Raw genomic sequence first — 24922 nt, 5'->3', positions numbered from 1 at the left:
ACAGCCTATCATCTGTTATGCAGACTACCCAATTACCAGAAGGCAGTATCGTGAGAACACCAGCACTGCAGCAAAACTAATCACCATACCACTGCTATCTGTTCTGCTATCTCTCTTTCACAAAATGCATGATGAACACAACAGCATAATTATTCATTCTAACCATACACATAAAACTCACATAACCATAATAGCCAAATAAATAAAAGAAAATGACATCACATTTAGGGCTGCAGCTTATTATATGCAATAGTCTAATCGGCAAATGCACAACGAATGATATTGCTTAGAAATGTTTTATTTGGCAACACAGGACAAAACGTCAAAATGAGATGGATAACCACTACAGATCAGTGTGAGCACTGAGTCATGCTCCTACATTTCCATTAGTGTAACTACATGCATTAGAGGACAGTAGGGAGAAAAATTTGTTTGTTTTTTTATTACTTTATTTATCACAAAAGGATCATTGGGGTTCTTGGTCAAGTACATTTATGCAGTAACTACATGCATTAATATAAATCATTTTTTGTTCAAAGGCTTTGGAGTGGTGAAATCCCATTATATGAACGAATCAATGTTTCTTTTGTTTATTTGTTGGATTGGCAATTTGGTCACTTGTCAAATCCAAATCCAACCCACCCGCCAGCTCTCCTCTATCACATGATAGCTAGCAACCAGGAAGGGTGAAGGCTAGCATGCACAGGCAATTTTGCTCTCTAGATTTCCTGCCACAGATAGCTCGGCCATCGCCAGGATTTGAACTCGCGATGATAGGGTGACTGCTTTCCTGGTGCACCGCTTCCGGACCTGAATCAGTCTTTCCATCTATGACAAGGAGCTGGCTAATCTTTGAATCCATCTTAATATTTCAGATATTTTCTTTATAAAAAAAATAGACTGTGATGTTGCAAGGCAGATGTAAGAATCGTTTAATGGTCTTAGAGAAACACTGGAGTCAAAGTACCACTCAGCAAATGTCACAAAGAAAAAACAGGCCAGGCTACCTGTGCAGATTGTTAAACCAGATGGTATACACTAAAAGCTTAATTAGCAATACTTCAATGTCAGTGTAATGGCAAACATTGACTATTCTATGAGATGTTGAATAAACGAACAGAAGAACAGTGTGTTTATGCAGTATGAGAGAAGGCCTGTGACATGGCCTGTGCATTGTGACTGTGTGTGCATGACATGCTTTCTCACCTGAGCAGCACCAGCTTCACCTTGGATGCAGCGCTCTTTATTATGGCTGATGCATTTTGATGGCTCCGCCCATAAAGCACCTGGTTATTGATCTGAAGGTCAAAAGACAGTAGTGACAGTAGTGCTGGCTGTAATGTGTATGTTAAATGTGCTCATTATAATATAATATTTTTTATACACTCTCAATTCACTTTAATCGAAATACCTGTGCATCTGGCCGTTTATGTTTTTTGCACTATACTGTGTAACCTCTAGGGACTATTGTGTGTGAAATTCCCAGGAGATCACCACTTTCTGAAATACTCAAACCAATCCATCTGGCACAACCAACCATGCCATGGTTCAAGTCACAGAGATCACACTTTTCCCCCATTCTTATGTTTGATGTGAACATTAACAGAAGCTCTTGACCTGTATCTGCACTGTGCTGCTGCCACATGATTGACTGATCAGATAACTGCATAAATGAGCAGGTGTTTCTATTAAAGTGGATGGCGAGTGTATAGTAACAGCTTATTCACACAGAATTGTATGGTGGATGTTCGACATAAATCTAATAACAGATTAAACAATTCAACACTAACTGAGGTCGACTGGGAAGTAACCAACAAGTCTAGTCCTTCAAGTTTATAAAGACTGTATGCCTGAAATACCCTTAAATTATTCTTCAAACAGGAAGGAGGCTTTGGAGAACTATTTTAGACATTTGCCCTTGCTGTGAAATTGACCCTGTTTGGATCAACCTCAGAATCTAATCCGTCCATCTGCTAGTTGCAATCATACTTGTACATAAATCTAAAAAAATTATTTAAAAACACGTCTGCTTGAGATTTCACCCCGATAAGAACCTTGGACGAATGCATGGACTGACATACAACCTGAAAACATAATGTCTAAATGAATAAGGCATAAAACGGATTTGTTATTTAACAAAGAAAATGTCTAACGCTTGATATGGTGAAGTTTTCTGTATGCACGTGTTTATTTAGCAAGTTTATTTGGTATGTATGCACATGTTTATTTGTTTTGTTGCTTTATTAACTTTGTTGTGTCAGGCTGCTAACTCCATCGGGTTGTTGATTATTTTCCTATAAGAGTCTTCCCTGTTGTGTTCTATATTAAAAGCATATTTAAATAGGAACAGATCATGAAGTGTTTATGGCATTTTTGTAGGAGAGTACTAAAAACACAAATGCAGAGATAGAGAGCTTTTGTATTATAATAACAGTGAAAGGAAACGTAAGGGAAAAGAACCATCGCTGCAGATAGAATAAACACAGCAGATCAAAAGACTTGCATGGCTTTATAATTCCAACACTGGCTCTTGAAGGCGTGCTATATAATTACATGTTCATTCATCTGTGACAGAATCGCTTGGTAGAGGAGCATGCCTAATGCAGTGCTTTGTGTTAATCTAATGGAAAAACATTTCAGAAAGCTGCAATTGCTGCTCCGGTAACACCGTCTTTTAATGCCTTTTCATTCGGATCCTACAAACACCGTGTACCCACACCCACTTCTCTTTAAATATGTTCGGTTTAGAGAGAAGCTTTAAAGGAAAAAGATGTTTTACAATCGATTTTCTAAGATTTTGCACCTTTTGTGAATGAAAGAAAGAAAAGGAGTTTGTCATTCATTCTTCAAAGTTGTTGTTGTTGTTGTTTTTTTTTTGCAAATTAAGCTTTAAATCGGTTTCCTTCTTTCAGACATAGCGCTATACTTTCAGAAGGAAGGATTTAGAGACTTTCTCTCATGTCTTCATGTCAGTCTCCTCCCAACAACTTTATTGGTAATAGAGTGTTATGACTGCAGTTTTATATTCATATTATACAGCTGTTTAACTGTTGATGTAATCATAAAGTCTGTCCTGTGCTCATCCAAGGATACACAATATACTCACAGTGAACATTTCAACACACTTAGTACTGTTTGCCTTTACTCTTCTATACCTGTTTAGTGTAATCATTTATAATCCTACTACGCAGTGTCCCGTAGATGACAAATGGTGCCCTTTGGAGTCAGGTTCCTCTCAAGGATTCCTCCTCACGTCATCTAAGGAAGCTTTTCCCTTGCTGCCTCTGGTTTGTTCATTAGGGATCTAAATCTACATCCAGATTTCTGCAACGCTGCTCTGTGAGAATGTCTACAGTAAAAGCACTACACAAATAAAACTGAAGATGAACTGAAAATGATTATTGATTGAGCTGAACTGTAACTTCCATTACTCCATTATAGTTTTGGGTAAATTAGCCTTCAGTGCTTCAGACGTTACAGGGAAATGTGTTCAAGTTCCTGCCTGTGGGAACACACACGTGCTACAGATAAGATAGAAAAACACCAGGATATTCTATTAACTGACATGATTGATCCAAAGGTTGATTATTTATTACGAGATGCTATGTGGTTTATTAAAAATATGAGGATGTCCAGTGTGTTTGTGTGTGCGCTACACTGTAATGGCTGCAGTATTCAATAAGTAAAGTGGTATTGGTCACATTAATCTTTCATGTTTGCAGTTACGTGACTGGAGTGAAGCGAGCTGAGGTGAGGGTTAGATAAAAAAGGAGAGAGAGAGAGAGAGAGAGAGAGAGAGAGAGAGAGAGAGAGAGAGAGAGAGAGAGAGAGAGAGAGAGAGAGAGAGAGAGAGAGAAATTACAATACAAAAGTTAAGGCTAGCAATTAAATACACTTAAAAACTTTTTTTGCTGAGGTCCACAATGGGTCTCAGGAACACTGTGTGAGGCAGGAATGCAGGGTGTGAATCTAAATGTTTTTGGACAGAATGACCTCAGGGTGCTTTCAGAATTGGCATTTTAACTCAAGTACCCTTGCAGAAGAAAGTCCAAGGGATTAATCTGGACTTGATCCAACTCCACCTGGGCAGAGTCAGATCAAAAGTCCTAGGGTTAGTCGGATCAGGTCCAGCTCTACACCCTGGACTTTTGTTTTTGCCCCAATGACTGTCTGTCAGAGCACATTTGATATATATAATACTGTGGGAAGCAGAAACATAGCATTTTTTTTTTTCTGGTCACAGCAGAGTATTTGAAAATTGGGGGGGGGGGGGGGGTGTCGATGATAAACCTTTTTATTTACCTCCTAAAGTAAAATGTTGCAAAAAACATTTGAGTAAAACAAAGAAGGAGCAGAAAGTGGTGGTGAAAAATTTGTCTCGTTAATGAGGTAATATAAGTAGATTTATGACATGTACCTTAAGTCTACTTGGTTCTGTGATATAGAAAGTCTGCAACCTACACAAAGCTCAAGACCATAATGAGTGTCTTAATTAACTAGTAATTAACACCAGGTATTTATTCGTCAATCAGAAGCTCCAGAGTTGCAGCCTCAGCAGGTTAAAAAAAAATAAAATAAAATAACCTTCAGAGACGTGAACTAAACGGCTTGAGTGATTTCTCCAGAATTGGATTGACCTTGCTGACCATCTTAGCCAGAAGACCTTGCATGTCTTTACACTGAGAAAAGAGGACACTGTTTAAACCGAAGGGTGTGTGTGTCTATGAGAGAGAGAGAGAGAGAGAGAGAGAGAGAGCGAGAGAGTGCACACAAGAGAGAGAGAATGAGAGAGAGCTGTGGCACTGAATGAAAATGACAGTGATGAGAACCTCTAATTTTGCCTCTGGAGGACAGTCGGCTCAACATGAAGAGACCATTTCCATGAGAGAGAGATGGCATACACTGATGGCAGTGATTATGTGTATGTGCATAAAATGAGAATGTTCTCAGACTAACCGACAGTGCAAATGTCGTACATTAATCCCTAGTGTATGTATATGTGCATGTATGTGCTAACCTCCAGTAACTCATCGCCCACTCGGATGCGTCCATCGCGGCTGGCTGGTCCTCCGGGGTTGATGCCCACCACAAAGATGTTCATGCATGAGCGGTCTCTGTTTCCAGCCAGGCTCAGACCCAAACCCTGTCGATCCTTCTCCAGCTCCACTAGCAGCAGCTCCCCTTGTAGCTCGCTGTACTTCTGCCTGATGTCCTCTGAAAATTAATACACACAAACACATTCGATTGTCATGCTGCTTAGACCTAAATCTAGCCCCAAAAGTTTCTGTATTGCATTGTAAAAGGTAAAAAAGGTTTCACCGTGGTGCGCACGCATTTTTGATTTGCAGTATCTGCAAAATGCATTTTTATCATCGCCTGGTTCGGCCATTATCCACTCCATAAACCCTTTATTCTCTACCAATCTCTGCAATATATCTTACAGAAATAATGGTTCTGTACATTGCAATTCTTTGTCTGAACTTACAATTTCCCTTAGCCTATGTTTTTGCGAATATTGATTAGACACATTATTTGCTTTAAATGATATCCTGATAAAAATCCCTACTGCTGGAATTTATAACCTGAAACCTTGTTCCAAAACTACAGCAACCCTGTTTTTATGTGACCTGTATTTTAATATATGCTCAGCTTCCTGTTGAGGAAATGAAAGTGTAATATTTCAGTTTTTTAGCAAAGCCAATGAGACTTAACTGGCTTATTAAATTGTTTTGCTTTCTCTGAAGAGAGCAATGTGAGCAGTTTGCAACCACGACTACAGCCAAGCAAAACTAAACTTGTGGCTGAAACCATTTTATGATCAAAAAGGGCTTTAAAAAAAAAAGTGTCAAAATCTTAATAGCTCCAAAAGGTTTTGGCACCATGAGTATAGTGAAAAGCTCTGCTGTGTCTGAGTAATAACTATTGACCAATCATTGGCTGCTAGTTGTAAGTTTCCTGAGGCATGATGTCTGGGTTTACTCCTGAACTACATTCAGATTAGTATACGTGAGTATATAAACACGTGCACTGCAGGAGTACTCTACCTCTGAACATTTTATAATAATAAATCACCCAAGACTCTATGGTGCAGCTCAGTATCTGTGTTCAAATAAACTGTTAACATCCTTTTACTGCTGTGAAGTTACTCAGGAGCTTTTCAGGTTGTTCGTACTCAGTCCCATTGCTTGCTAAACACTTAAAATAACTTGTGTTCCTGCACTCTTGGGAACTCGATATATTTTCATTCTTTCCCTCTTCTATAGCAGACAGGTGGAATAAGACAATGTTACCTCATTTGAAACTAATTTATTTTTGTACATTCATAAATGTGTCATTCATTTACTTGTTGCAAAAAATGTTTATCATAAAGTATATTTATACTCCACACTTTGTTTTGCACACATCTTGCACGAATTACTGACTGTGTGGAGTTTTGTATGATATCCCTGTGTCCATGGGGGCTTCCTCTGGGTTTCCTACCTCCCAAAAACATGCTGGTAGGTGGACTGGATCAGATAAATTGACCCTAGGTGTGATTGTAGAAGGGTTTCCATCCATCCATCCATCCATCTTCTACCGCTTACTCCTTTTCAGGGTCAGGGGAGACCTGGAGCCTATCCCAGGAAGCATCGGGCACAAGGCGGGGTACACCCTGGACAGGGTGCCAGTCCATCGCAGGGCACAATCACATACACACTCACACACCCATTCATACACTACGGACACACCAATCAGCCTACCATGCATGTCCTTGGACTAGGGGAGGAAACTGGAGTACGCGGTGGAGAACATGCAAACTCCGCACACACAGGGCCGCGGCAGGACTCGAACCCCTGACCCTGAAGGTGTGAGGTGAACGTGCTAACCACTAAGCAGCGTGCACCTATGTAGAAGGGTTTGAACATAAATTTTTCTCTTTACGGATACTTCCCCAGTCCCAGAAACTCTGTGCATGGTAGTCATTTTTGAACAAAGCCATGCTACTGTTGGTGGATGAGTGGATAATACCTTAAATTTTCACCTGTACCACCTAGTTGCTCAAATAGAAACAGTATTTAATGCCCAGATGTCACAGAATCAGAGTCCGCACAGTGTGCTGGGAGTCATTTTTATGAGTGAAGTCGAGATGACTTAAGCTGAAATCATTTCTACTAGGATTGAAGAATACACTGTCCATCTGTTCCAGCTGATCTGCTTTAGATAAAGGTTTTTCAGCACTGATCAGAACAGAGCAGTGGATGCTGAATTTTTGGTGTCTTTCAGAGCTACAGATCTCATATGGAATCCGTGTGCATCAAGCTGCAAAGAAATACCATTGGTTCCTGAATATGAGGAGCTCACATTTGATGGTAGTGTTATTAGGCATGGTTTTAAAGTGGAATTGACACTTTAGGCTGGAATTCTAAACAACCTCAGCTTTGCATCAGAAAGCCATGCAATCAATAACACCAGGTTACATTAATGCTAGATGTTTTCTCCCCTCAGCTTGAAAAATAAAAGGAATCCTATAGCTAGCAAGGAAGCTTCATACATGGTCTCCTAAGTCGAGTATTCTGAAACCATCGAAGAAGATGACATTTTGGTGATGTAAATAGTAAAAGGCTGAATGTGTCTCATAAAAAATGTCACTTTCAACCTCACTGCCCAAATATAGCTAGAAGAATCAGCTGTGATAAGATAATCACATAGCCTCTCACTTACGTGAAGGAAAATACAAGACTTAGGGAAGCAAGCTTAACTCCCACTGAAATAGCTCCCTTTGAAGCCTTTCCGGATGCCTCTGAATCCCACTTGCAGAGATCTTTCATGAGTTGTCTTAGATGAGGCGTATATATAAGAAAAGAAAAAACTAAAGAATCTGTTCAGAATCTCAATCAAATATTAAAAAAAAAAAAAAAAAAAAGCATTTTAATATGATTTGCACTTTAATTTCAGACTTCAGTTTGGGTAGAAATCAAGTAAATTTAAAACACCTATAAAATATTTCTAAAATGCAAATGTCTTGAATTCTCCAATAAACATGAACATTTTTGAAAACTAGAATATGTTATGGAGATTATGTTTAGGGTCATTTTCAGAGTAACATGCTGAAAGTGTCAAAAGTGACTAATGTTTGCAGATCTGACACAAAGAGATGATTCTGGTCACTGACCAATTCCTTATCTCTTTACACACACCCCTGCCATTACAAGGATCCCCAAGCACAGAAAGAGCCTTCATATTCCATCCACCCATCCATATTCCATCCACCCATCCATCCATTTTCTATACACAGGGTCACTGGGGATCACGGAGGCCATCCCAGGGAACTCGGGGCACAAGGCGGGACACACCCTGGCACACAAAGGTGGGTGCCATCCCATTGCAGGGCACAATCGTGCACACATTGACACACAATTTGGAAATACCAATCAACATACAACATGTCTTTGAACTGTACCGGTGGAAAGCCCTGAAGCACGGGGAGAACATGCAAGCCCTGCCGCACGGGGCGGAGGCAGGATTCGAACCCCCAACCTCAGAGGTGCGAGGCAAACGTGCCAGCATTTTGAAAGAGATGAGGCAATGAAATATAGCATTGCACAGGGCACAAGGATTACAATAAACTCCCAGAAGGTATCAACTTTTCTGTTCACCTGTTCCTTTTGCACTTAAACAATTCTGTTCTACTTCTTTTACATTTTCTTTTAATAATAATAATAATAATAATAATAATAATTTTTTTTTATTTGATCTGTTTTAATTATTATTTTTAATCATGAGCTTAACTTTCATTTTAATTGCCTTTAATTCTTTGTAAAGCACTGTGTATGTAGTTGCGCTATATAAATAAACCTGCTTTACCGACCCAGGTGCCAATGTTAATGATAAAAAAAAAAAATCCAGCTAGGAAAAAAAGATCATTTTGCCACAACAACCCTAGCATATGTAGGAGACAGCTATTTTTTTAATTATTATTTTTATATAGAAAACCATGAGGGAAGTAGAATTTGTTGCCAGTGTGAATGGCGATGCTGCCAACACTGGCACCAACATAAGTAGTACTTTCAGACAGGTCAAATGTAACGTAGACAAAGTGGGCATGAAGGGAAAGTAACCACTACCAGATGCAAATGCACCATGTACGTCCACAAGTCATTTCTCCTTCTATGAATTGCCATTTCTGAACTTTATTCATGTTTGCTCTGACTGCAGCTTTAGCTGAAAAAGCAGGAATGTGCAGTTTTCAAGTAGCTCCTGTGTCACCACAGAAAGGGGTCAATAACTGTAAATACTGTGGGCAAACCATAGATGTTGGCACCTCTGGATTCACACAAATATTTAGACAGTTAGCCAACTACATAATCTTATACGTGTATACGTCTTATACGTCTTTAGAATTCTGAATCAGATTCAGTGTTTCAGATTCAGTGGGTCAATATCAGCATCGTTTCTGATTAAATCTGCAGTAATAATGCAATCAGAGCACAAACAGATAGGAGAAAAGGCTAGCTGTAACCTTTCCCACTATGACAGCCTATTGCTGTTTTCAGTTTCAATTTCCTTTTACTGCAGGGGAGCTCTTTACTGCTGCCAGCAAGCGAGTGGAGTAATTAAAAGCCCCACGAGAGATATAAAACTTCCAGGGAATGGGGAGAGGGAGAGAGCGGGGAGAGAGAGAGACAGAGAGAGAGAGATACACAGTACAGACTCACTATACAAACAGGTTCTGCATCTGTGTGATAATCAGCATAAGAACTTAGTCAATTTTTATTTGTCAGATCAGCTGGTGCTAAAGAGAAAAGGTCATAGGATTGGACTTGAAAGATAGATTCTTTTCAACATCAACATGCACACACTCACCATCTACTTTATGAAGAACTCTTGTATCTCATCAGCCAATCATATGGTAGAAGCATATTGAAACAAATCATGCAAATACAGGTAAATAGCTTCAGATAATGCTCACATCAAACATTAGAATGAAGAAAATAATGTGATTTCTGTGACTTTAACCGTGGCATATTTGTTGGTGTCAGAGGGACTGGTTTGAGTATTTATATAATTAATGATCTCCTTGGATTTTCCCCCTCTCTCTCTCTCTCACACACACACACACACACACACACACACACACACCAGTCTCTAGAGTTTACACAGAAAGTTGAGAAAAACAAAACAAAAAAACATCCTGTGAGTGGAGGGTCTACAGGATGAACCACGTTGTTGATGAGAGCGATCAGAGGAGAATGTCCAGACTAGTTTGTGCTGACAGGAAGTCTATAGTAACTCAGAGAAGCAGTTTTTACAACTGTGATGAGCAGAAAAGCATCTCAGAATGCACAATGCATCAAACCTTGAGGTGGATGGACTACACCAGTCTTCAACTGTCCAGTTTGGGTGAGTGTGAGCCCCTGGTAGTCTCAGATTCCTGTTCTTGGCTAAATGGAGTGGGACCTGACGTGGTCTTCTGCTGTTACTAAATCCCTCTTGGCACTTCGAACCAATCTGGCCATTTTCCTCGGACTTCTCTAATCAACAAGGAGTTTCCAAACACAGAACTCTCACTAACTCAATGATTTAGCACCATTCTGTGTAAACCCTGGATATCAGCAGTTTATGAAATACCGAAACCAACGTATATACCAATACCAAAGTCACATAGATCACACTTTTTCCCTATTCCGATGTTTGATATGAACATTAAATGAAGCTTTTGACCTGTATCGGCATGATTGTGCATTGTGCTGCTGCCACATGATTACACAAGAATGGTGAGTGTGTAATCAGTACCTCATACGTAATAAAGAATGTCTGAGCCTCGGGTCAGGCTAAATAATCTGATTTCACTGATATATGTATTGTCAGTGAAATCAGATTATCTAGCCTGACCCTAGATCAGCTTTTGCACTCTGACATTATTTATTACAAGTCCTGAACACAACTGATAGTTTGGTAGAGAGCAGGTCTGTGAAGCCTGGTAGGAGCTGACTGGTTCATAGAAACAGCGTCTGGGCACAGCCACAATCAGCTCTGTAGTGACAGATGGCTGCACCCTACCCATCCGTCCCATCCTTTTCAAGCCGTAATCAGCGGCTTTATGTCATTCACACTATGAAACTGCCTCATTAACACAACCTTCAAATCAGCATGTGTAAGCCGATTTGAACCCTAACCGAGGGAAAAACCACAAAAACTCAGCTAGTGTGCTTATAACCTCAGTCATTCTGTTGCATCCTTAGGATCCATATTCTGCCACTCTTCTTTAACCCTCATATCCTGTTTGGGTCCTGTTTTAAACTCTTTAAACGGAACTACTGTACCTGCTTGTAGGAGCATCTGCCACATAAGAAGTCATTTTTTATGTCTTTACAGTTCTCCCAAAAACAGATTTATTCAAGGTTGGTTATTTCAAATATTATTTTCTGTATCTGTATGAACCGTGAAAAGTACATCCGTTACTGAGTAATGAACAGATCCACAAGCCTTAAAGAATTACTACTTCTTCAATCCTACATGGTGAGAAGGATATCAAGATCTGCCTTTATCCTAGGTTGAAACCATCTCTGCATGGTCCACCTAGCCCAATAAAGGCTAACCACTGGGCATTCCTCAGGGAGCACTTCATGGTCCACTGCTCTTCTCCAAACACTGGCTGAGTAATGACTTCACCTGGCTTCTTATAACATTACTAAACTCTCTCATCTACTATGAAGAACTCCCAAATGATTTGAGCTCTCCATCACTACGCATGGTCTAATTGTTCATCCATCTTGCATTTGCCACAACCTTGCGGCCATTTCAAACTCGACACTGCTCAATAAATAACATCTATTACTAGAATCAGCTGGGTATTTCTGTACATCATCAGTTGAATATAACCCTTCCTGAGCAGTTAGGGGTCATCACTGGCTCCTGCTTGTCAAAAATCCACTGTTAACAACTGTAGAATTAAACATACTTTCCCACAGGTCTCTGACTACAGACAGTAGACAATCATAAAAGAAGAGTGCTCTTGGTTTTCTCAAATAGATTTGCACAACAATAAAAAAAATAAATACTTTTAAAAGTATTTTTTCTATTGTATGAGTGCAGTATTAAATCACTTACTTCAATATGGTGAAACCAGCATTCAATGCAAGATGGGATTTAAAGATAATGTAACAAAAGGCTGTCTGTGTGTGTGTTAAGATATTAATAGTAAATCAAACCAATTTATTTTATTTGTGAATATATTTAAATGCAGATAAAACTGCTGGCATATGTTGCATTGGTGCAATATTTAGAACACACTGTAATGTGCTTTCCACCATAATACAGTTTATTGTAGATCAATTGTAAACAGACCGATTCAATTTCAATTCAGTTAAATTTTTCAACAGAAACAAAAGATGAAATCCCTTCATGTGGTTAAAGTTTTTCTACTATATATAAAATTGTGAAAACTGCATAGTTTACTGAACTGAACTATGTGTTTCTCTTTTGCACGCATCTCAACCAAATGCAAAAGTTCTAGCATTTCAAAAGCACATTTAAGGATTGGACTCTGGTCGCAGCACAGAAGTGTTATGGATATTCTGACAGCCGATATCAGAGTACAAACCGACATTGGTTGACATAGCTATCCAATAACTTGGTAAAAGCATGTCATTCACTGTGTGAGGAAATCACATTTAGCTAGCAAGGTTGGAGACATCTATAAGCAGAGAGATCCTTCTTATAACCATGTTTGGTAAACTGGCTCCTTACACATCATGATCTTGGCAGGAAGACAACATAAAAACAAACAAAAAAACATAAAATCCCATGTAATTTTGGGAAAATATATACATGGTTTCTTAAAGCTGAGGTATCACAGTAAGGCAGAATAACCCTATTTTGGCGGAAATACAAATTTTGTGGCTTTTTACCAGAATTCAGCTACAGTGATATCTAATAAGTTTTCCCAGACTATCACATTCATAACTACAGCATCGTGCTACAGCTATAATATCATCATCCTGTTCCTGTTAATAATCAAAAGAAACACTTGTGGTACATAGCCGTGCTCTGACAAGCTTGTACTAGCTCTTATTCTGTTGAGATTCTACAGGATGTACTTTCCTACGATTATGCTATTACTAGCCTGTTGCACTATTGCTAAACATATGTACCATTATATATGAACCATTGTGCAGGTCAAGTGCAGGCTAGCACGAGTGTGTAATTAGAGTGTATACAGGGAAAAAATTATTGTTGACCCAAGGCTGGTAAAATAATTTATACCACGGTCTGTCTGAATACTCTATTCTGATTGGCTGGAAGGTGTAAGTTCAAACCTTACAATGCACAGGTAGTTCCAGTCAGTTCAACCACCGTTCGAAATGAATGCACTGCCTATAAACAACTGTAACCATAGTAACATACAGTTACAGCTGCATACAGTAGTTAAACTCACAGCTTCATTATTAGTAGAGACTCAGCACATATGCAAGTAATTCACACACGCACATCTCTCCGTCACATGATTTTCATCACTCCTTTGCTTCAGGTGATTCTTTGCCTCCTTCTTTTGGTCATGCATTAAAATCGTGTAATGAACACCTAGCCATGGATTATCCCCCATATATATATATATATATATATATATATATATATATATATATATATATATATATATATATATATATATATATATATATATATAGGATTGGATTGATTTGATGGATGGAGAGAGAGAAAAAGAATGTATAATAGTTACTGGTGAAGTTTTCTGTTTATTTAGTATTTATGGAAGGAGTCTCCAGTGTCAGTTAATCAGTAAGTTCTCCACCATGGAAATATCTTCAGGACTTTGAGCTTTCTGTTTTGTCATAACACAAGACGCATCGTTTTTGTTTCTCATTAACTTTAACAGAGAGAGAGAAAACTGTTTTTACTTGACTGTTGCTATAATACAAGCGATACAGGAACCAAACTGTCTTGCAAATGTTCAACATCATTAAACATGTTGCTATAAATGGATAAACAGCATGATGCATCATTTTAAACTAAATTACTAATTGTAATTTTGGGCAAATTCCTGTGGTATAAGTGGAATAAAAGACTTTGGGATGTGCTGCTATAAGAAATGTCATGTAAAAGAAAGGCTCAATGCTACTGTTTAAAGCAGCGTTACATTCGGACATCAGCAAAGTATCAGGCTATGAATTTCATTATTGGTGTCATACTGAGGAAAAATGAAAAATTGCTGACAAAAAAGGATAAAGAGAAAGAAAACAATACCAGTTACAATACCAGTAACCAATTCGCAAAGCTCATGCCAATACTGCACTTTAAAATTGGGAATGTTGCCATGTGCTCACTCCAAAAAAACTGAAACCTGATATTTAATTTCTCTTTGTGCATGATTAGTATACATTAGGTGAAACCCCAGCACATACAACCATCCTCTGCTTGGAAACACCGAGTAAAAAATAAAAAGTCAAAAAATAGTTCAAATTATATAAACTATAATTACAGCCATTTTGCTAATGGAGGCATGTTATAAAAGCTTGCTCTGGTATACACGCTTGAGAGCAGACAGGTGCCAGGAATATCAGCGGAGAAGTCTGTTCATCCTGTTCAGCCAGAGGTGGGAAGTAACAACGCACAATCACTTTCTTATTCTACTTATATCTTTACTTTGATCCCCTCCCAATCACCTTTACTTACTACATTTCAAAAGAAAAATCTCTACTTTGCACTAATTACTGTACTAATGTAAATGAAAAATTTACATTAGTAAATGAAAATTAGTACTAATGTACTAATTTTCCAACACTACCTTAATATTTAATCATATTTGTAAAGTTATGAGGTGACTTTTTAACATAAAGATGTAAATCCTAACAAATCTAAACTATAACTGATGTGACTGAGAGAGTGAGACTTAATACCATCACTGGAATCTATGAGAGACTACATATGCTTTGTATTTACCGGCAGCTTGTATTGTGACAGCGAGCTATTATCAGCTTATTAGAGGCCAAGCACAAAAAGGTTTGAACCGTAAGAGATAGGAACAAGATTTGTTTTTCCTTTGATTCCTTCGTTAAAAACGTTTCGATTGCACCCTATGACGTCAGTCCATCATGCAAATTTTATCACCGTTTTGAATTTTCAGAAAAACCTTTTCGACCTCCTCCTAAGTGGTTTGTCCCATTTTCACCAAAATTGAATCAGATAATTTTCAGACTGTGCTGGCAAAAAGTTAGCAAAAGCTTTGACAGACCCAACTGTTTTCATATAGCGCATCAACGAATTTGACGAAGGGCAAGTGAAAATGGATGCGAGGGTCCGCAATAGTTTGGCATATTAAGACGAAACTTTGTACCCGTCAACACAAGCTTGACCTGAGGGTACATGCACAGTTTCTGTGTGGCACCAACTAGGGGACACGAGATATGGAAATATGGCTAATTTCACTTATAACTTCTGAACAGGTTGACCAAAAGTCACGATACTTGTGTCATTAGATTTGGTACAGCATACTGAGTCGACTGGCACCCAATTTTCCCATGTCGGCCATTTTGAGCATCAGCCATTTTGAAATTTGTAGTAAAATGCTATATTTTATGAACGCATTGGCATATCATTACGGAAGTCAGTATGCGTCATTGGCATCATGCCCTGAAGGCACTCAAGAAGTTTCGAAACAGCCTTTGACCATGTGGTCTAAAAGTATCATGAAATTTCAAAAAATGCTAATAGCATTTGAATAATTTTGCCTATTGTAATGAAAGTGCTCTTGATGGATTCTGCAAGTCATGCCGAGAACAATGATACCGATAATGTCATACTTGATCAAACTTGCTGTCCGCCATTTTGAATTTCGTTGAAAACCTACTTTTTCGAAGTCCTCCTAGACCATTGGTCCAATTTTCACCAAATTTGATTCAGATCATGCCAGCAAAAAGTTACCAAAAGCTTTTTAACAGACCAAACTATTCTCACTTAACGCATCAACAAATATTATGGCATGATGCCAAACTGAATCTGAGATTGTATCACTGCAACACTTTGGCATACTAACACCAAACTTGGTGGGTGGCATTGACACCCCACCCTTACCACACCACATCAATTTGGTGACAGCACCACCTATTGGTCAAACATGATAAGCAATTAAATCATATAATTGATTTTATTTATGACTTTTCAACCATTTTGCCTAAAATCATATACAAATGTCTAAAAGTGCTCTCTTTTTTTTTTTTACAGTTTGTCTTGATGCTCCCTGCCATGCTTGTTTAGCTCCTCATTTAGCCTCTTTTGTGCTTGGCCCCTTGACTGCTGTTTGCACCTATATATTTTTACTATTTTGCTTTAGCTATTATCAGCTGATTGATACAATCAGCAACTAAAATCAATATGTGGTTTAAGGCAGATGTCTTTCTTTTCTGAATTTTTACTTGGATAACTTAAGTGAGCTTCTACTTTTCTACTTTAACTTGAGTGAAGAATCTGAAGCTTTTATCAGAAGAATAGTTCAGCTTTCATCAGTTATTTAAACGAGTAGTTGCACTTTTACTCGAGTAAAGAATTTAGGTACTTCTACCCCCTCTGAAAGCAGCATACTGTCCCTATATGAATGAAGAAAAACTGACTAGGCCATTTGAAAACCTTTCACGTTTTCTGGAATAGGTACTCAAATTAATAAGCATCTAAGAAGACATACATTTAGCCATCTGACAAACCTGAGAGGATGGTAGTATTCACACAATATAAAACATAATTCCAGCATCATCCTCCATTGGCGGAAATACGTCTTTTTTGTGTTTTTAGCAATTTGCAATTCAAAATACTCATTTGAGTCCTGAAAGTAAATAAGTAAGAAAAATTGTATTAAGGACATTTAAAACACATCTGTTTACCAAAGTGCTGTACAAAGTGCTATATTTAAACAAATTATTTCCCCCCCACACACACACACACCATTCCGAAATGCAATGGAATAAAAGTATGCTTTCAGCTTCGATTTGAAAAGGGACAGAAGAAGCATGTCTGACTGTGCTAGAGCCTTTCTGTTTTATTCAGGATCAGTGAAAAACAGTCAGCAGTACCTGTGTGGTGGACCTGAAAGGTCTAGAAGCAGCATGTAGCTAATTTACTACCCACTCTGAATATTATACTATTCCACCACACAGCAGAGATCAGATGCAGCACCTCTCTGGGAGCAAAGCAAGACACAGCGGCTCTCCTACAGCAGCATGGATATGAGCCACATGAGCACTTCCCCCACCTAAAGCTACCCTGAATACAACTCTAGGTCCTGCTAACAGAGATCATGACATGTATTTCTGTCCCTTTTCATGGCTGCTACATCTGAATCAATCATATCCCATTATCCCGTTTTACGTGCCTCTGGCTGCATCCACACAGATCACAATCTCCTTTAAGTCGCTGCTGCCTGCTTAACTACACTGCTTTCCTTTTCTTGTCTCTCTCCATCAGCTTCTCATACCTTTTTGCTCTTTTCCCCCTCCTCCCCACCCAGTCTCTGCATCACTTGATTTCATGTGACAGATGATATACTACCATGTTACAGATTAGTACAGAGGTCCTGCTAATAATGGTTAAAGGTTAGATTTGGTAAAGATTTTCTTCCAGTGCAGCTTCCACTTCACACTCAGAAATATTAAAATACTTACTCCATCAACCGTAATATCCAACTTATTGGAAGTAGGCTAGTGTGTATGACAGCCACAATACTAAGATAACAGTTGACGGTATGCAAAACATTCAATCCATCTCTCTCTCACACGCAGACGTAAAGGAGGGGGGCTGGCTGCTGTTAGTTTAATTAGAAAGGAAAGGAGGGGTGGATGAGAAGAGGATTGCACGGTGGGGAGGGAAGACTAATCATGCCTTTCTACCAGGCCGTGAGGTGCCGCTTGGCAAAATACCCATAATCCTTCACAATGTGGCCATTTCCTCTGCTGGTCATGCTGAATTTGGTTACCTTTTTACCCAGGTGCCATGTGAGCCAATCCAGGACATATGGGCTGAGCTAAAAATAGTGCCAAACACAGTCAAACAGAAATCCTGATTAATATACCTCTCCTAATTGATCATGTCTTCATTTCATTTATTTACTAGTCACAATGTTTTCTTATCACTATATAACTTGATCGTATATCATTTCCCGATGATCCAAAACAAAAAACATTCCAGGTTCTAGGGCAAATGGCCCTGGAATACCCCTATTCACTTTCTTTGTGTCCTATATAGGATATAAATAATGGAGCTGAATGTCCTGCCTAGTGCCCTCATAGAGAGCATAGAAACAGATTTGAGATTCAGTCACAGATCCCACAGATTATTGTGGTTTGGGCTGTTCTTTTTCTCCTTTTCTGTAGTCCAGTCAAGTTTGCACTTGAACATTTTTATATTTGAACATTTGACTTGCCTCGAAGTGGGAAGTCAGAGCTTGAAATTATACCTTTTTTACCACCAAAGTTGCCATGTTTTGCTTAACACATCTAGATGTAGATATGAGGAAATAAAAACTGAAATTCTGATCTGTCCTCTCGTCTTCATGTTTTGATCTCAAACCCAAATGTCAATGTATAGCGAAAACAAAAGTACTGGCCGTGCTGTTCCAATACTTTGAAGTGAGACTGTACTTTTCTCCAGAAAACTGCAAACTGTAGTCAGTGTTACAGAATTAACAAGCAAATTAGTCTCTATGTTGACCGATCTAAAGCAAATACTTGTGTATATACAGTATTTAAATACAGAGGTGCTTGAAAGTTTGAAAGAGAAAAAAAAAGGCCTCTCTCACATTGGTTAATGTTAAATGTTCCCGAGTCCACCATCAGGAGAACACTAAACAACAAATGGTATGCATGGCAGGGTTGCAAGGAGAAAGCCACTGCTCTCCAAGAAGAACAGTGCTGTCCTTCTTCAGTTTGCTAAAGATCAAGCCGGACAAGCGGACAAGCCAGAAGGCGAATGGAAATGTTTTGTGGATGGATGAAACATATTTAAACAAAAGGTTTTATTTAAGAAACGTTATATTTGAAGAAAGGAAAATACTACATTCCAGAATAAGAACTTTATCCCAGCTGTGAAACATGGTGATGGTGGTATCATGGTTTTGGCCTATTTTTCTGCATCTGGGACAGGACGGCTTGCCATCATTGATAGAACAATAAATTCTGAATTGTACCAGCAAATTCTAAAGGAAAATGTCAGGAGATATATCTCGAGAGAAAGTGGGGCATGCAGCAAGGCAGCGATCCTAAATACACAAGTCATTCCATCAAAGAATGGTTAAAGGAGAATAAAGTTAATGTTTTGGAATGGCCAAGTCAAAGTCCTGAGCTTAATCCAATAGAAATGTTGTGGAAGGACCTGAAGCAAGCAGTTCATGTGAGGAAACCCACCTACATCCCAGAGTTGTAGCTGTTCTGTACTGAGGAACGGACAAAAATTCCTCCAAGCCGATGTGCAGGACTGATCAACAGTTACCGGAAATGTTTAGCTGAAGTTATTGCTGCACAAGGGGGTCACACCAGATACTGAAAGCAAAAGGTTCATATACTTTTGCCACTCACATATGGTCGACTACTCCTGATGTGGGAAACAATGGTCTTGAGTTTCCTCCATTTGTACACAATCTGTCTGACTGTGGATTGGTGGAGTCCAAACTCTTTAGAGATGGTTTTGTAACCTTTTCCATCCTGATGAGCATCAACAGCTCTTTTGATGAGGTCCTCAGAAATCTCCTTTGTTCATGCCATGATACACTTTCACGAACAAATTTGTGAAATCAGACTTTGATAGATACCTGTTCTTTAAATAAAAAGGGACACTCACTCACACCTGATCATCATCCCAGTCATTGAAAACACCTGACACTAATTTCACCTTCAAATTAAACTGCTAGTCCTAGAGGTTCACATACTTTTGTCCCTTACAGATATGTAATATTGGATCTTTTTCCTCAATAAATAAATGACCAAGTATAATATTTTTGTCTCATTTGTTTAGTTGGGTTCTCTTTATTTATTTTAAGGACTTGTGTGAAAATCTGATATAAATGTGTCCTAAATGATGTTTTAGGACATATTTACACAGAAATATAGAAAATTCTATATTCTAAAATATAGAAAAAAGGGCTCACAAAATTTCAAGCACTGCTGTATATATAAGAAGTGCTACTGCTGATGTGCTGCGTAGACGTACTGATTTAACGTCACTTGCTGAACTCGTACTGAGTAGGAATTCTGAGTTGAGGGGGTGTTTTCTTTTGCTTTCCTGGTCGGCAACGAGGAATTACGAGTTACGACCTCTAGTTGAATGCAGCATAAGCCAGAGCTGATAGTGTTCTGAATCTGTTCTAAAGATGGCAATAAAACACAATGCTACATTGATGGAAGAATTGATCAGGTTGCCTGGGATTATTTGGAATATGAAAAGAAGGTTTCTGTCGGGTCTTTGAAATCTGAAGTGTGCCGTTCTGAAATGACATTATCAAAGTTTGTCATGACGTCTCAGCTCATTCTGTCTGACAATTATTAACATCACATCATCCAATTAACATGCAAATGAACATGGTGAGACCTGGAGTCACTTAATTCATAACTGGATGATTCAGTCACATGGTTAATTTGTGCAAATGTATAAAGAACCTTCCTTTTTGAGAAGAGAGAGAGAAGGAAGAAAGGCCAGAGCTCCATGCTCTTGCAAGCACAGACCTGACTCTTATAGATTCCCTCACCCAGTTAATATTTAAATTAAAAGTCCAATGTTTTTAAAATAAATAAATCTGACAAGGCATTTTGGAAATGATTAATTTTTCCCCATACACAAATCCTTGCTAAACGGCAAACCAGGGAGGATACTACACATTTACATTTGTTCATTTGCGGATCCCTTCTCAAGGGATCAACACTGGCTCTCTGACAGTCCTGGGATTTGAACTTGTCCAAGCTCAGCATCCAATTCCTAACGACACGGGTACATTATCACAGCCCAATGCTCCCTCTAAGTGCCAAACACTGCTGGCCTACTCGCAAATCTTTGAGGTTTTCAGGGAAATAAAATGATGTAAATTGAGTTGGAGTGATCCAGATCCTGGCCATAGCTTTAAAACACATTTGGCAGACAGGCTTTTGTGCAGGCAATGAAAGAGAGTTAGTACTTGCTGACTAACATATAATACAGCAGCTCTCAATCCCAGTCCTAGAATGCTGGCTCAGCACATTCTTCTGTCTTTCCTGTTCCATCACACCGCACTCTGCTCATCAGGTACGTGTTAAGGGCCTTCCTAAGCTGAGTCAGGTGTGCTGGTGCTAAAACACAAGTCAAATGTGCTGTGCAAGGGGAGATATGAAGGTTATGAAGATGTGTTTGGAAGCCATGCACTTAAATGAAGTTTGCAATTGCTTACATGCATTTTCATGTAAATGAACACAAAGGAGATTCAAAACTGCATTTGCATAGAAAAGATTCTCTCTCTCTCTCTCTCTCTCTGCTGGAAACATCAGTGCATTCATTAACACCTTGCAGACAGATCAGGAGTCTTGATTTCCAGTTGAAGACACCACTGTACAATTTGGAGTTGGGAAAATGTGTGTGGAAGTGCTTCTTTTCCACAGTACCTGCCCCAGGCATAATGGAGGTATACAGCTATGCAGTTGAAGAATTCAAAATGAAAACACCTAGAAAAGCTGCACCTTACAGTCCAACAACAAGCAGCTTCATGGTAATATTACAAAAGAATCTACTTTACTAACTGAGCAGGAGTGCAGAAATCAGACGTCTGGACGCAGCAGATTTTGTTTTCGGGCTATGTAGGTTTTATTTGTAGTTGCTTAATCGACAGCCGGAAGAAAAAAAAAAAGAAAAAGAAAAAAAAGGGAACATGCAGTTAAGTGGAAACTGAGCAAAATAAAGTGCAGCATAAAGCTGTTATATAATCCCTGCTTACTATACACAGTCACCTCGCAAATTAAACATCAAGTGAAAATTAAGACACCAGCAAGACACCATAACTGTGCTAATGCAGCATTTATACTTGAATTTGGGAGACTGTTCACATAGATTGGTCTGTGACCTCATGTAATAATTTTGTTATAATGCTGGTATAAGGGGTGTGTGGCATAGAGGCTTGGTGGTTAGCAAGTTTTCCTCAAACCTCAGGGGTTGGGGGTTTGATTCCATCCTCTGTGTGCAGAGTCTGAATGTTCTCCAGTGCTTCAGGGGTTGTGCCCTGCAATGGGTTGGCATCCCGTCCTAGACGTCCCAACTCCTTGTGCCCGGAGTCTCCTGGGACAGGCTCCAGGCTCCCCGCAAGCCTGTGTAGGATAAGCGGTATGGAAAATGGATGGATGGTACAAGGTTGCTCATTACAGATGTCCGTTTTGATTCCGTCTTCAGTTTCTGATTTAATTTGGACAGAATTTATAGTCAAATCAGAATAATAATAATAATATTAAAAAAAAAAAAAGATACTAAGGGCTCAGACAAAATCTCAGCCTATTTGTTCAAGCTGCTTTCAAACCTTCAGGCCAATGAAAGCTGTTGCTTTAATCTAACATTTAAACTCAGAATATTGTTAAATAAATGAATAACTACATACATACAGTGTTGCTTGATAGTTTGTGAACCCTTTAGAATTTTCTATATTTCTGCATAAATAAAGCATCATCAGATTTTCACACGAGTCTTAAAAGTAGATAAAGAGAACCCAATTAAACAAATGAGGCAAAAATATTATACTTGGTCATGTATTTACTGCAGAAAATACAAGTCAGAACTTTGACCATTCCAAAACATTAACTTTATTCTTCTTTAACCATTCTTTGTTATAAACAACTTCTGTGTTTAGGATTGTTGTCTTGCTACATGCCCCACTTTCGAATGAGATTCAGTTCATGGACAGATGTCCTGACATTTTCCTTTAGAATTTGCTGGTATAATTCATAATTCATTGTTCCATTAATGATGGCAAGTCGTCCAGACCCAGATGCAGCAAAACAGGCCCAAACCATGATACTACCATCACCATGTTTCACAGATTGGATAAAAGTTCTCATGCAGGAATGCAGTGTTTTCCTTTCTCCAAACATAATGCTTCTCATTTAAAACAAAAAGTTGTATTTTGGTCTCATCCATCCACAAAACTTTTTTCCAATAGTTGTCTCCATTGCTGTGTGATATTTAGCAAACTGCAGAAGGGCAGCAATGTTCTTTTTGGAGAGCAGTGGCTTTCTCCTTGCAACTCTGCCATGCACACCAGTGCTGTTCAGTGTTGTCCTGATGATGCACTCAAGAACATTATCATTAGCCAGTGTGAGAGAGGCCTTAAGTTGCTTAGATGTGACCTCATGGACTATTGCACATTTTGCCCTTGGAGTGATCTTTGATGGTCAACTACTCCTGATGTGGGAAACAATGGTCTTGAGTTTCCTCCATTTGTACACAATCTGTCTGACTGTTGATTGGTGGAGTCCAAACTCTTTAGAGATGGTTTTGTAACCTTTTACTGACGATCATCAACTCTTTTTCTGAGGTCCTCAGAAATCTCCTTTGTTCATGCCATGATACACTTCCACAACCATGTGCTGTGAAGATCAGACTTTGACAGATCCCAGTTCTTTAAATAAAACAGGGCGCTCACTCACACCTGATCATCATCCCAGTCATTGAAAACACCTGACACTAATTTCACCTTCAAATTAAACTGCTAGTCCTAGAGGTTCACATACTTTTGCCACTCACAGATATATAATATTGGATCATTTTCCACAATAAATAAATGACGAGTATAAAATGTCTCCCTCGTTTGTTTCAAAGGAATCTCTTTGTCTACTTTTAGGACTTTTAGGATGTTTTGGGTCATATTTATTCAGATATACAGAAAACTTTCAAGCACCACTGTACATAAATAAATTAATCTCCCATTTATTCAAGTAGAGAGGAAGCTGGGACTGGTAAACAATCAAACACAAAATCCGTCCTCATTCCGTATCTGTGTTCGAGGCAGGTGTGTGTGAGATTGTGTACACACAATACAATTTATGGGGGCGGAGGGGGCGGTAATCAACTGGGACATGCAGGTGCAGCTCACGTAATTCAATATTTACCCCTCAGATTGAATTGTGCAAAGGCAATTGCAATGACCTGATGGGCTCAATTTTGATATGCTGCAGGAGAGGGATAAGACGTGGTTTGAGGATGCGCATCAATGGACGGACACGTCACACCATTAGATGGAAAAACTGATCCTGATCACACATCATTTTGCATCCTGGGAATTTAGAAAGTGATTTAATACATGTTGAACATGTACAACATATACAAGCATTCCTTTATATTGTCTGGATGCCTTGCATCTCCATTAACTGTTAAGTGAACAAGAAATGAAATAAATTAAGTGCACTAAAGGGAAAACTGTCATCCATGCACTCTGGAAAGTACAATAAATACGAATCCCACCTGGTGAACTTTAAACGACAAAGATGGGATAAAACCATACAAAAGATCAGGGACCCATAAAAGTATTTAATTAGGAACCCGGTGTAGGAATGCTTCAAGTCAGGTTTCCATTAAGTAAGGAGTAAAACTCTTGGGGGATGCTGTTAAAGGAAAATAAATCACTGCTGGGGTGGTGTGGTGACACCTCGGAAGCGGTGTTAACATTACCAGCCCAAACAACAAACAACACATCCCAATGTGTTTCATTCCTCTTACACAAGAGTCATTTTACCAATGCTAACAATTTTTTATTTTGAAGAATGACGTCGCACTTCGGTGCATACAGGGTGTCCCAAAAATTTCCATACACGTGGGAAATTAACACTTTTTAGAAAAACGTCTTCCAACGTTTCATACATAGAATATACATACACACATATACATATAATATTGTGTGTGTGTATATATATATATATATATACACACACACACACAC

General features: G+C 38.8%; 1 protein-coding gene across 6 annotated transcripts in view; it reads right to left on the bottom strand.

Annotated features, from left to right (window-relative positions):
• Nucleotides 1-24922, bottom strand: part of patj (PATJ crumbs cell polarity complex component) — a 133572-nt gene that overhangs the window by 39818 nt on the left and 68832 nt on the right. For all 6 annotated transcript variants that reach the window (XM_017477989.3, XM_017477988.3, XM_017477994.3 and 3 more), the window contains 2 exons: nt 5018-5214; nt 1207-1298 (listed from right to left, as the gene is read on the bottom strand). In XM_017477989.3, coding sequence (XP_017333478.1) covers nt 1207-1298; nt 5018-5214 — 289 coding nt within the window. The remainder of the gene's footprint in view (nt 1-1206; nt 1299-5017; nt 5215-24922) is intronic.

This window comes from Ictalurus punctatus, chromosome 10 (assembly GCF_001660625.3).
Source record: "Ictalurus punctatus breed USDA103 chromosome 10, Coco_2.0, whole genome shotgun sequence".
NCBI lineage: Eukaryota > Metazoa > Chordata > Actinopteri > Siluriformes > Ictaluridae > Ictalurus > Ictalurus punctatus.
The sequence above is the reverse complement of the archived record's forward strand: the minus strand, read 5'-3'. Positions and strand labels throughout refer to the sequence as shown.